Genomic DNA, 13,279 nt, shown 5'->3' with positions numbered 1-13,279 from the left:
ATAAATTGTCTTTTTAGAAGTAGTAGAACTACCTAATTCGGTATGAACCCGAAAACAGTAGCTGCATGAAATGAGGTGTTGTGATTGAAATTAGGTGTCGCTGTTAAATGTTTTGTTAGTTGGATGTATGTCATTTCTTTAGATGCTAGGCAAATGCTAACAAATTAATCAAAACACATTGTATTTACGAACATTTACGTCATTTTAAAAATTACTTTATGGGAAAGTTTTAAATATGTCCACTAAAACCTGAAAAGAAAAAAGGATCGTGAACTTTTATTTTGAAAAACCGCGACAGCGTTGACCTTATTTTGAAAAGTGTTATCGTTGCTGGCTTTACCTACGTTAGTATCTGTAAGCAGCATCGTTATAACGCATTTCAGAGCTGAAAAACAAGGACCGTTCAAACTGCGCCAGGTCTTTTATACATGTATTTTGATTAGTATAACTAGACGAGCTGGTGTGATTTTAGCGGTGGCTGTGTAAGACGCCTGTCTGAGCTGTAGGATGCTGTACGCTGAGGGCTGTGACCGTCCACAGGACAATCAACGCTGTCTGCAGTCCGATCGAATATTCATTGCCGCCTAAATGCAGCAGATTAACTAAAAGGTGTAGTATTTCCGGTAAGAACATTTTGTGCTTTATTCAATCAACACGACACTTGTGCAGGTCTGCAACCCGCCTATACTGTCACATGAGCTATTATGAACCTTCATGATTAAACATCCCTGGTGAAACAGACCAGCCTTAGTTGGTGTCCCAGCTGGTCTGACTGAGACCACCTGACATTGGTTTCTCCAGGCTGTTAGACAACCTAAAACTTGCAAAAAAAAAAAAAAAAAAAGTTTTTCCAGCTACATTTTGTGTTGTCTTAAAAAAAAAGAATGAACTTTAATAATATAGTAGTAAAAATGCTATACAAGGAATGTACTGTGAATAAAACCATAATTTATATTATTGTTCTTCCTGAACATTTCTTTAGGTTGTGCACAAGAAGATGAAAGGTAACTTGTTAAAAGGAGAAAAGTTATCCAGAAAAAACAAAACCAAACGACTGCTAAATTGTGATAAACAGCCATTGACAACAAATGGTGATGGCATTAGTTCTGACACAAACGGAAACACAAAAACATCTAATGCCACTCAGGACTGTGCTGTGGGCACCTGTCCCGCGGTCACACAGATCAAACCAGAAGAAGGAGAGCTGGAAGCTTTGGGAGTCGTGATGGTGTCCTCAGAACAACACCAACAGAAGCAGCAGAAAATCAGCCTGCAGCCACATCCTCCTGCGTTCAGAGCATTCGTTCCAAAGTCAGAACCAGACTGTGTCCCGTTAAGCCCACCTAGTTTTCAGGTCAAAACCGAGCCTGTCTTTTTTGAAGTGCTGCAGAGAGAGTCTACTTTGATTGTGAAGGAGGAGAATGACAGCTGGAAGGAAGTGAAGCTTGAGACGCTAGATGAAAATTCAGTGGGTGATTCTGGCCTGGAGAAAAACACAGGTAATACGTTTATTTAATATGCCCAATCTTGTGAGTCACACAGTTTAAAGTTAACAGCGAGATGTGTGTACAGATGTAGTATATATATACATACAGGGGTTGGACAATAAAACTGAAACACTGGCCAATTTAGTGTTGGAGGTTTCATGGCTAAATCTGACCATCCTGGCCAATCTTCATTGATTGCACATTCCACCGGTAAGAGTGTGAAAGTTTAATTAGCTTCAAAAGAAGACAAATTGTTGGTGCATGTCTTGCTGGCGCATCTGTGACCCGGACAGCAAGTCTTTGTGATCCATGGTATCCAGGGTAATGTGAGCATACCACCAAGAAGGACGAACCACATCCAACAGGAGTAACTGTGGACGCAAGAGGAAGCTGTATCCAAAAAACATAAAACCACAGCTAACCATCTCACTGCAGAATTAAATGTGCACCTCAACTCTCTTGTTTCCACCAAAACTGTCCGTCGGGAGCTCCATAGGGTCAATACACATGGCCAGGCTGCTCGTGCCAGTGCCAGCAGCGAAAATCTTGTACAGTGTGAAACATGTATTGTTCTCTGCAGTATTATGGCATTCCCTAGGCCCAATGCTTGTGCTAGATGGGCGCTTCGCTGCCAAGGACTACTGAAACATTCTGGAGGACCATGTAAACCCAAAGGCTCAAGCATTGTATCCTGAAGGCGGTGCCATGAATCAGGATGATAATGCACCAATACACACAGCAAGACTGGTGGCAGAGTGGTATGATGAACATGAAAGTGAAGTTGGACATCTCTCATGACCTGCACAGTCACCAGATCTAAATATTATTGAGTCACTTTGGGGTGTTTTGGAGGAGCGAGTCTGAAAACGTTTTTCTCCACCTGCATCATGTAGTGACCTGGCCATTATTCTGCAAGAAGAATGGCTCAAAATCTTTCTGGCCACTGTGCAGGACTTGTATCTGTCATTCCCAAGATGAACTGATGCTGTATTGGCCGCAAAAGGAGCCCCTATACCATACTAATGAGCTATCGTGGTCTAAAATCAGGCGTTTCATTGTCCAACCCCTGTATATATATTAGAAATTTAGGGTTTGTTTTGTTTTATTTTTTTCCGAAGTTAGTGTGTTTAAATTGTAGAATTTAAATAGTGCTACTGATTCTCAGGGCTGTCCTGTTTAGAGTCATCTAGTGGCATATTCATGCTTAATGAATATGGTTTATATAATTTGTACAATATTACAGTTATACAATGCGATTAATTGTTTGACAGCACTAGTAAATATACAGTTTCTGTAATGAAATGTAATGTTGAATTATGATAAACCTAAACATTTATTGCAAAATATTTATGAAATTGACCACTAATTTGATTATAATTAAGTCTAACATTTATTTCAAAATAAAATATATAAATAATAAATATTTATTTATATGCTGATTATTTCATTGTAGGTATTGCATTTAACTCCTGTAGGTTTGAATAATTAATTTAGTTTAAGGTCTAGTTTTTATTTCAGTCCATTTTTCCTGGGGTGTGGGAGTGGGTTCCATTATTAATATCACTGCCTGTAAATTAATTGTAGATGATAATCTAAAACTAAGACAATTCACATGGCTTGACATTTGACCCCAGAAGACTGTTTATTTATTAGTCGGTATATTTTCCTGTTCCTCTCCACAGCTTCCTCCTCCCTGATTTTTCCTTGTCCCCATTGCTCTGTGACATTCACTGACTTCACATACTTGGACAAACACATCAAATGGTGCCATCGAAGCGAATACTTGGCATGGGTGAAAAACCACAAAGTCTACAACTGCTCTAAAATATCCTCCGGGATGCTCAGCTGCTCGGCGTGCCACTATCGGTTCTTCTCTCATAGGCAGCTGGAGACCCATGTGCGCAAGGCCCACCTTCCTACACCCAAACCCATCAGAAAACGCTACACCTGCCCACAGTGTGATCGCAGCTTTGACTACATCGGTAACCTGAAAAACCACTGCCACAGATGCCATGGCTTAGCCACGGAGTGCAAAGATGGACAGATTAGTTGTGCTAAATGCGGTCAAAGCTTTGCTGGAGTCTGGGGTCTCGGACCACATCGCTGCCACGAGGATGAGAAGAAACCCATTGTGGGTGTCGACGAACCCATTTGCACGGACCGTGGCTATTTGTGCCGAGACTGTGGCAAGAACTGCTCTACACTTCAATGCCTGACGATACACAAACGCATTCATACCGGCGAGAAGCCATGCGTCTGCGAAGATTGCGGTCGTGGATTTCATGATATGGGGAGTCTGCGGAATCACAAAGTCATACATACAGGAATCCGGCCATACAAGTGTCTAGAATGTGGTAAAGCGTTCGCCAGGATGGCCCACCTCAGATGTCATCTGCGAACTCACACGGGCGAAAGGCCGTACCCATGCCCCCAGTGCGGGATGAGATTCAGTCACCGATCGACGCTTCGCATCCACCAAGATATTCACTCCAAGGAAAAACCATTTTCTTGCCCCGACTGTGGCAAAATGTTCTCCGCTCTGAGGTACGTGAAGGTCCACCAAAGAGCGCACAACTCCGAGCGGATGCTGCAGTGCAGAGAATGTACGAAGACGTTTTCACGGGAGGACGTGCTCAAAAAACACTTGCGCATTCACACGGGCGAGCGGCCGTACCAGTGCAATGTCTGCACCAAGCGTTTCGTCCGCATCTCGCACTTGAAGAACCACATGAGAACGCACACTGGCGAGAAACCGTACCGCTGCGAGCTGTGCGGCTCCAGCTACGCCCAGTCTGGAGATTTGACCAAACACATGAGGAGACACACGGGGGAAAAACCCTTCGCCTGTTCTGACTGCGACCGCCGCTTCAACAACTCGGGCGACCTGAGCAAGCACAGGCGCAGTCACACGGGCCACAGACCCTACAAATGTATGGAGTGCGGGAAAAGTTTTCTCATGCCTCAGCACCTGAAGTTACACAAACTAACACACACGGGCGAGAGGCCGTACAGCTGCCCGCGGTGCCTCCGCACCTTCACTCGCCCGCACCATCTTTCTCAGCACATGGAAAAGCACATATAACGATGGATAGCTGCTCTACTTCTGTCAAATCTCAGTTACATGTAGAATGGGTGGGAAATGTTTCCCTGGAGGGCCACTGTCCTGCAGAGTTTCTCTCCAGCTCTGAAAAAATACCTACCTGTTTCCTGAAGACCTTAATTACCTTGCTCTGCAGGGACACCTGCCCTCCAGGATCAAGCTGCCCAACCCAGGATTTAGATAAATGAATTGGAAATCAGCTCACTTCTTAAAAGTTACTGAGTCCGGATGCATAGTCTTCCATTCTGGACTGCCCTTAAAGGTTTAACATTATAACTATTTTGCATGCTCAACTCCTTTGGAGATATCGATTGAATAGAATTAATGCCTTTCAATTATTTTTGTTAATATGGGTAGTGAATGAATCATGCTTTAAAGTGTCTATTTAAGGTACGGGTGTCATTAGCAGTTTGGCTTGAATTGTTAAATCGTTTAAAGTTCATATTTAATAATTTAAAGACACTGTTGGTTCTCAAGAGTAAATGAAGATGAGAGTTCTACTGCTGTGGCCTAATAATATTCTATAATAATAATAATTATTATTATTAATATTTTAATATTAACTTGTGAGCTGTATGATGGAAGCATTCAAGGGCTGCGTCATCTTTAATTTGAGGTCTTTCTCTTTGCTGTACAAAAGGCACCCTCAAATATGAACACAAGATGAATGTGATTAAAAAATTACAGAATTCTTCAACACATTTACATTCTATTCAGTTCTATTAATTGCATTTTGTGTAATATGAAAGTATGTACTATTGCCTCATTCATTTTTAATCATATTTTCAGTTGCCTTGTGTGCAACAAAAAACAATTTTTATTTGCTGCCTAATGCTTTATGGAGGGTACTGTAAATCTGTTGAACTGCGTGTTGAATTTTCACCAAGTAAATACTGTAATGGGTTGGTTATTTTCAGTTCATTGTTGTAGTTGATCCATTTAAAATCACTGTTCGATGCCAAAGTATTCTGAGAGTAAAATTTTATTATTGTGTCTAGTTAAGATTAAATAATTTTACATGTGTGCTTATTCATGATGTAAGATAAAAAAATAATATGAAGGTTTAAGATATAAGTTCATAAGTTTACTGCTTATTATGAAATAGATGATGAAATGAAATGAGTTGCGCTAAATACAACTTAATGCAGTGGTTTTGTCATCATATTGGCTTGAACTGTGCATCTGAAACTGTAGTCTTATCTTAAAACAGTAAATACAATATGCAAACCATGGCCATTTTGTCTAAACCATTGTCTTTTTGTCTTTCCTCCTCAGCTTGTGCACAGGCAACCAAAGCATCGTTACAGTCTGTGCAAATGCTCAAAGCCAATAGATGGATCACTTGGTCAAAGGGCCCAAACAGGTCTGCTTCAGTCAATGTTGGGGGAATAGCCCTATTATTTTTATGTCTGCGATTACGAGGACAGCAGCGTGACTGGTGCGCCGACACAGATAACAAAGATGTATTTAGGGCTAAATAATATTGAGTCTACCTTTGTTTAAAGCTGGAATCAATACTTCTTAAAGCATGTCCATTTTTCATTTAGCAAGCCTCTTGTCTGAGAGGAGGGTCAGGGAGATGTATGGAAGGGAGTGTGTTTTAATTCTCTCTGTTGCTGTAGTAATAATAATTGTCAGAACAAGCACGGCTTCTAAAGATTGGGTGATAGGGAGGTGAGCCACACTCACAAAATTAATAGATTTGGAAAATTGAGACAGATTACATGACAGGGTTTTTTCCCCCTCACATGATTTTCTTGTTTTACAGGATACGGGCAGAAATGACCATTGGAGGCAGAGTAACATGGGTAAACCCTTTGAGTTTTACAAAAAAAAATAGATATATGCTTTTCATTAATATATGCATTTTGTTAGCCATATCAGTCGCTCTCTAAAGAATGTAAATGTTTGGTAATTGCCATAAACGTTACAATTTGGTAGCAGTTCCTCCTTTGGGGCACCAGGGGGAAACAGATATCTGTCAAAGTGTGCTTTTGGGAATTAGGATGTGCTTTGGTGCCATCTGTGACTCTCCTGTGCTTCTCACTCTTCCCACAGTGAGACGACCTGCTGGGTTACTTCACACAAACAAGTGAAAAAGCATAACAGCTTCTAATGCGTAACATTTCTGTTTGCGTTACTCCCTTGTCTCCGTGTCAAATTATTATCATAAACCATACTTTTTTTTAAACAGAACGCGTTGGTGCGTTCCGCTGAGCTGTTTTTACACATTTTGCTGTGCGTTCATTAAGACGACGTTTTTAGCCTTTTCGGCAAGGAAGACTCTGCGTTCCTGATTTCTGTTGCGCTGCGTCTCGTGTTTTGGCGCGGGAGCGTTATAACGGTTGTAGAGTACACTACTCGACTTTGAAAATCAGATTTGAAAAAACTAGGTATTACACACGTACTTCCTTTGTAGGAAAACGCAGCGTCATACACTAGCCTACCAGACTTTCAAGTCGTTTCAAACGCACAAAAAAACTTTGAAGCACGCTTCGTTGCGGAAACACGTGACAAATAAAAATATATGGTCTAAAATTACCTCAAACATAACATTGAGGATATGCTCTAAATGGATGGAATCAGCATGGTCTGAAGCTAAAAAAGAAAAACCCTGTTGCAAAAACCAACATATGCTGGGTTAGGTATGTTTTGAAACTGGGATTCTGGTTTGTGCTGGTCCTTTGCTGGTTTATGCTGGTCTTGACCAGCTAAAGACCAGATTAAACCAGCTTCAAATCATAACTTACCATCTTATGCTGTTTTTTAGCAGGGAAAGAGAGATTTTCTGTGAAATGCAACTGCTCAAAATCTGCAGGCTGGGGTTGACTCACAAACTTGTGTTGGACACCTCCAGACAAACATCTATTGTAGAAGTCACGTAGTGTATTCCAGCCTTTAGTTCACTACATAGCTATTATGCTAACAAATGTGTTGATTTGTTGTCTGAGATCATAGTTTGATCTTTGACCTGTGATTTGACCTGTATTCTTTTGTAAAATGCTCCATCAACAGTCACTCCTGAAACTCTAATACCCTTATTTACAGGGAGTTTTCTGACTGACCATCTCTAGAATACTCTAAAATTGAATTACTTCAGTGTTGAATTAAATAAGAGCTATTTTCCCCCCATCTCCAATTTTTTATATGTAATTCCAGCAATCCAATTTTCTCCATATTTTCTCTCAATACTCTTGTCAATTTGCTGAAGGAACACATTGTTGGCTTTGGTGTGCTGGTGTCACAGTGTCGTCTCGCTGCAGTGGTTTTGGCGCTTGTTGGCCTCAGAGGTCAGTGTGTGGGAAGAGCCGCCGGCTTTCAGGGTCTTCAGGGGGCTTTAGGGCGGCTGCGTCTATGTCCCTTTGGGCTCAGCCAAGCCCAAATCCACTTCTCTCATTCATGAAAGGGTTACAACAGAGGTCAAATCACCACTTTCCACTCCCTGCGAATAACACAAGCCGTGCGTGAGGGATGGTTTATGTAGGCGTAGATGAAACTGTGTGTTTTAGGTGGGGTTTTTTTGGTCATGGTACTTTCTTGGCACGTATTAACTGCCTGAAAGCTCAGGCGCCCAAAAGACAGTGAAAAGATGCAGTGAGTTTTGCTCAGGGGAGGATGGTTAGCACAGAAAACGAGTAGGGTCGGTGCTGTCGAACTCGAAATGAGGAGCTTCTCATTTTCGATTAGCGTCACTGCACACACAATTGCCATATTTTTATATGTTGTGCGCCTCCCAGCGCTGGTGCTTCTCGTATAGCCCCAAATCTGCAATCCACAACTGCTCCTTTCTTCTCCTCCTTACTTCTCCTCCCCAGTCCGCCCTTATGTCCTAACCTTTGGCATTGGGTGTCTGTTTAGCACAGGGATAGAGATGTGGAGGGTGAGGGAGACTGACAGTGTGCGCTCCCCTACTCAGTAAATATGAACTGCACCCAACAGACAGCCTCATTTATCACAAGGGAAAGAGCGCGGGAGGGAAGGAGAGAGAGAGGGAAAAGGGATAACCGACTGGGACGATGTGGCCTCAGCGAGCAGGAAGAGAGCACAGGGATGAGAGACACAAGAGTAAGGAGGGGAAGACAAGAATAACACAACAACTCAAGCGAGCACGGGAGGAGAAAGACGACAAGCAGACGTGGTGTTTAGAGGAGTTGAAGAGTGGGATCAAAAGAAAGTAGTTAGAAGAGAGGAGGTGTGGGAAAAGACGCAGGCCTGCTGAAATACTATGAGTGAAGAAGAGAGAGCAGAGACCTGACAGTGTGACCAGATGAAGCGCTTAAAATCCAAAAAACCACTTGTGATAATTCTGTAGGTGTGAGCGGATCATAAGAGAGTAAGGTAAAGTGAGACCGAAAGGAACGATAGTACCTGTGCCCGGGTTTGGTGTAATGAATAAATCTCATTTTGATCTGCAGTGAATGAACTTATTAACGGATCACAACCTGTAATCTGGCTGACTGTGGATCCTGACAACTCTGCTCCAGTTGATAAGGCTTTAATCCTCAGTGCTGAACACAGGTACTGACCACAGAGACCAAAGGTGACTGAGCTTAAGATGCTGACTTCAGAGTCATTATCGTCTGTGCTCAGTCAGACACTAGCGCTTGCTATCGCAATTAAAACGCTAAAGGCACAAGTTCAAAATAGTTGATGATCGTTTCTCCGTGCCTTGCTTTAATAAGTGTCATATGTGTACTGAAGCTGCAGTCACTTACATACATGAACTATTTTGTTATGCACACGCTAATAAAAAGATATCAAAAAATATTTGTTGTCTGAAAAATATTTGGTTTGACTGTATCTATATACACAATTGAATGTGAATGTGTGCTTTTTACACTTTCAAAAATGCTGCACGAGCAAATGTATTAATGGTACTTATATATTTTAGTGTGGCCCATTACAAGCTTCTTTATAGATTTTTTACATAAAATACATCAAGCAGCACTTTATGAAGCAGCAAACATGTCTGTATTTCAATTTATTGGATTGGAGCCTTCGGTATTTTAAATTATTCAGTGGAATGAACTTATTTCTGTTCATAGCACATGGCAATCGCAGCCTGTATGATATAGATAATATCCTTTGCAATAAAACCTTTTAACAGGGTCAGGATACTTGTAATTAAGGGCTCTTGTAATGAACTAGGCCTGAGTGGACTAATATCCCATAATTGGCGCTAATAGCTGCTAACTCAAAGCCAATTGTCTGCCAATAAGAACCTTGTACATTGCCCTCCAGTCTTCGTTATGGTCAGCATCTGACCTCTGCATTTCCAAAGACTAAAGGGCAGATTTTTTCATCTTTGTATTCAGCTCTTTTTCCTCTTCTTTATTAAGTTTTCTAAAGCTCTGTACGCTATTTGTTAATGGCTGTCACAAGGAATTGTTTTTGCTACCGGACTGCAACTAATGAACATTTTTAGTCAAACTTTAGTTTCTTTGATCTGCATTGCTCTTATTTTAATGGCCTTGCAAAGTCACTATTGTAAAATGATGTACATTATAACTACATTAATATGGAGCTAAATGCATGTTGTTAAGCCTGGTCCCCTTTCTGTCCACTGATGAGTCCTAGACGTGAAAAAGGTTGAAAACTTAGCGTTAGTACTGTAGGCTGTTCATAGGTCAATGGCAGAGTTATGCTACTGCTTGCTACACATTGTTATGTTACAATTCTTCAAGCAGGTCTATAAATTAAATCAAGGCCACGATAAGGAAATTGACAGAGAGAGAGTAGTGCCTCAATGAAAGCAATTTGATGCTCGTAAAACGATCCCTTGTGGGCCCTCTATATCTCTTTTCTTGCGTGCATCGTCCACTTTTCCTTTTGTCAGTCCTTCTTTTACGTCTTTTTTTCCTCCAACACCTCACTTATACTATCTACCCTGTTAAATGTTTTTTTTTTTTTTTTTGCTGTGTTCATTTCCATCCTGTTTCCGTACGTACATCTATTTCCTTTTCTGTGTTTACCACATTTCGGTTGTTCTCTGATTTTCATGTTTTCACTCTCTCGGACTATTTCTCTCACACTCTTTCTCTGTCTGAACCCCCACTCCACGGAGAGACAGGAGAGAGGAAAGATGATGTGTGACAGTTGCTATATTTCGATCTTCTGTCAGTGAGATTAATATTGACACAGTGTGTATCTTACCAGAGGCCTGTTGACTGTGTACGTTGTGTATTTATTCATTATTCTAGGTTGGGGCATTTTTCTCAAGAATCAGACAATAACTGATGTGTGGACTTAGATAGAGAGAGTATATTGGTGGCCTGAAACGAGTCGATATGGTCACATCTGGGTTTGTCTTAACCATCGTCTTTGTCTCCATGGGGTGGCTGCAAAGTCAAACCTTGTTGTAGTTTCATGGGGTCTGAAACACCTCATGTTTCACTGACAAGCCCTTAGATACGGTCAAAGTTTGTCAAGGAAGATGTACCAGATAATTCAACATTTCGGCTACTTCGTGTGCTTAAATGATATGGCTGTGAGAGGATCTGGTGTTTGCAGGATCAACTGATCAATCATTTTGAAATAATTACACTGAATGCACTTTGGCTTAACAAAACAAGCAAAATGTTCTTTATATGTTTACTATAATAGGAGAATATAGGGTTTCTGACATTTTGCATGTTAATATTTTAGGTTTTATTCAACATAGTTGCACATCAGAGTTGGCCGCCAAACAGAGAGGATTCTAGATGTAAACAAATAGAAACAAAAGAGGAAAAGAAAGAGTACGAGAAGTGCAAGAGCCCAAGGGGGGAAACAGTTGTCGCTGGAGACTTTTATTGACTTTCCCCCCCTCTTCAATCGCACGTGACTGGAGCACGCGCGGGGGCCAACAGATAAATTCACAGAGAGGGGCTGAGGAAGAGAGAGAAATGGGAAAATAAATTACTCTGGAAAGATATGACGATGGGCTACATGCGGCTTTAAATCTAAAAGGGAATTCGCGACACACTCGACCAATTTGTCACTGCGCTTTTTACCCTTCTCTCCATTTCTTTTAGCTACTTTTTCTTTATTATTTTGCCACGTTTTCAAAACACGTACAATACACATGCATGTTTTCTTCTCTTTTATCTGTTTTATCTAGTAATGACTAATTACGGTTTACTGAAATGCTTTATGCAAATTTCTAACCACGTTAATTTAGTTGCTTTTTAATGTAAGCAATGTTCTTTTAAAGTAAACATTCTTTTAAAATGCAACATATTGTAGCAAGGATTCATTAAAATAGAATTTTTCACCGCCACTGAAAAACAGTAGGGTACTGTAATCGCCCTTGATTGAGGCGGTAACCTTGGCAACCGCATAGCTCTCGCAAAGATTGCGTATTTAGATGAACATTAGTACACACAATTAACATAGTTTGCATCTTTAATTAAAATGTAAATTTGCATAACGAAAACTTTCCCATTTAATTTTTAAACTTCACTTTAAAAGGCGTCCCTGTAGGCACACTGTTGTGATTTATTGTGAAAGTGTTTGCATTTGAAAGTTTTTTTTTTTTCTCCTTCCGTTTTGCCCTGTTTGATATACCCGTTTACAGTTTCTGTAAAGATCCATATATCTATCACCCCATTCCATTTGTCTTTCCCTCGATCTCGGATTATGTGTAATACACCGTCATGCCCCACCCCCTATAATATCTATAACAGCCAAAGGAGAGAGGGAAATGAGATGCAACAAGGGAAAAAGAATGAGATGGACCTAAAGTGAGGGATAGCTGGAAAAGGGGGAGAGAAAGAATGGAAAAGAGAAAAGAAAGAAAACGCGGTCTTAAAGTATACCCCCCTCTTTTATTTAATTTAGACGCCAGGCGAAAATCGATCCTGCCATTCGATACGCAATCCGAATCAAGGCGAATTAAGCGGGCGGAAATTAACTCTGAAAATATTTTTGATGGAGTGGCTTGTAGTCTCTCGGCCAAATGGACTGCAAAGTGGAACAAATGACAGGGGCCTAGTGGTGGAGACAGCGGCGCTCCATCTTCCATTAGGGCGTAATGGGATAGGTCCAGCCCCCTAGCTCGACTCGGCTGCATTAATCAAAACAGCCTCTATATGAAGATTTATGGTTCTCCCAGCGTCGCCGCTTCACTTCAGCGCCGCTGAAGCCGGAGCCAGTTCTTGTGTGTTTCTCTCGCTCGCTCGCTCTCTCTCCCTCCCTCTCTCGCTGTCGCTTTCTCTTACGCTGTGTGTAGGTGTTAGAGAGACCTTCTCCCTCCTTATCTCCTCCTTTTTTTGTTAGACCTACTAGTATACTTAAAGAGAAACGCGTTTCTCGCCTCGGTAATCGTATCGTGTCATCATCCGCGCGAGGTTGCGGCGCAGGCTATTTCTCATCCTTTTACAATGGCGTGGGTCAAAATCCGGAATTCCTGTCTGTGTTTCTAAAGATGAAATTGACTTTTCTTTTTTTTTTTCTTTACAAGCTATACATTTCTCGCTATGTAGCCTTCTGACAGAATATCATAAATATATCCTAAAAATAAATACAAACTTAAACCAAGCGTTCTATCAAAACTTTTTACCATAAGCTTATTACGAATTATTGCTGTGAATATAATTATTTTGTATTTTAAGAATGCTCTTCTATAGCTGTGCAACTGAAGAGAAAAGTTTTTTGAGGAACTCAAATAGGTTGGTTTGGCTTTTTTTGTTGTTGTATACAACAGGGCCATTTT

At 41.0% G+C, this 13,279-nt stretch overlaps 1 protein-coding gene across 1 annotated transcript; it reads left to right on the top strand.

The window, feature by feature from the left end:
- Nucleotides 1-332: 332 nt before the first annotated feature.
- Nucleotides 333-5,821, top strand: LOC122359884 (zinc finger protein 883). Its single transcript, XM_043260096.1, has 3 exons — nt 333-623; nt 983-1,499; nt 3,170-5,821. Exons 2-3 carry the CDS (start codon nt 998-1,000, stop codon nt 4,567-4,569), a joined length of 1,902 nt encoding a protein of 633 aa, XP_043116031.1. The 5' UTR covers nt 333-623; nt 983-997; the 3' UTR covers nt 4,570-5,821.
- Nucleotides 5,822-13,279: the final 7,458 nt, after the last annotated feature.

The sequence above is a fragment of the Puntigrus tetrazona genome, chromosome 16, assembly GCF_018831695.1.
Source record: "Puntigrus tetrazona isolate hp1 chromosome 16, ASM1883169v1, whole genome shotgun sequence".
NCBI lineage: Eukaryota > Metazoa > Chordata > Actinopteri > Cypriniformes > Cyprinidae > Puntigrus > Puntigrus tetrazona.
Note: the sequence above shows the minus strand (reverse complement) of the source record. Positions and strands in the feature narration are given on the sequence as shown.